Raw genomic sequence first — 485 nt, 5'->3', positions numbered from 1 at the left:
TTTCATATGAAGCTCAGAAGCTCTATATAATCAGCCACCTTCATCCCCTAACCATAACCAAAACCATCTCCTCTCATCTCCAAACAACTCAAAATGGCATCACCTTATAAACCATGGCTATTTCTCCTAGCTTTAGCCGGCCTCACCCTCACCTCCCAAGCCGGGAAAATTGCCATCTACTGGGGCCAAAACGGCAACGAAGGAAGCCTGTCCGACACCTGCGCTTCCGGCGACTACTCCTTCGTCATCTTAGCCTTCCTCTGCTCCTTCGGCAATGGCCAGAATCCTCAGCTCAATCTCGCAGGCCACTGCGATCCCTACTCCAACGGCTGCACCGGCCTTAGCAGCGACATCAAGTCGTGCCAGGCTAAAGGGATCAAGGTTCTTCTGTCCATCGGCGGCGGTGCAGGATCTTATGTTCTTACTACTAAGGATGATGCGCGGCAGGTATGGGTGTGAAGGAGCATGAGATATATATATATATA

At 50.7% G+C, this 485-nt stretch overlaps 1 protein-coding gene across 1 annotated transcript; it reads left to right on the top strand.

The window, feature by feature from the left end:
• Positions 1–93: 93 nt before the first annotated feature.
• On the top strand, positions 94–447 carry LOC110034261 (acidic endochitinase-like; the record flags this gene model as incomplete). The annotated part of the gene is made up of 1 exon (XM_020738542.1): positions 94–447. A coding segment is annotated over exon 1 (354 nt), but the record flags the coding sequence as incomplete, so codon positions are not given.
• Between the last annotated feature and the right edge of the window lie 38 nt (positions 448–485).

Source organism: Phalaenopsis equestris, unplaced genomic scaffold (assembly GCF_001263595.1).
Source record: "Phalaenopsis equestris unplaced genomic scaffold, ASM126359v1 Scaffold179916, whole genome shotgun sequence".
NCBI classification, from domain to species: Eukaryota; Viridiplantae; Streptophyta; class Magnoliopsida; order Asparagales; family Orchidaceae; genus Phalaenopsis; species Phalaenopsis equestris.
Note: the sequence above shows the minus strand (reverse complement) of the source record. Positions and strands in the feature narration are given on the sequence as shown.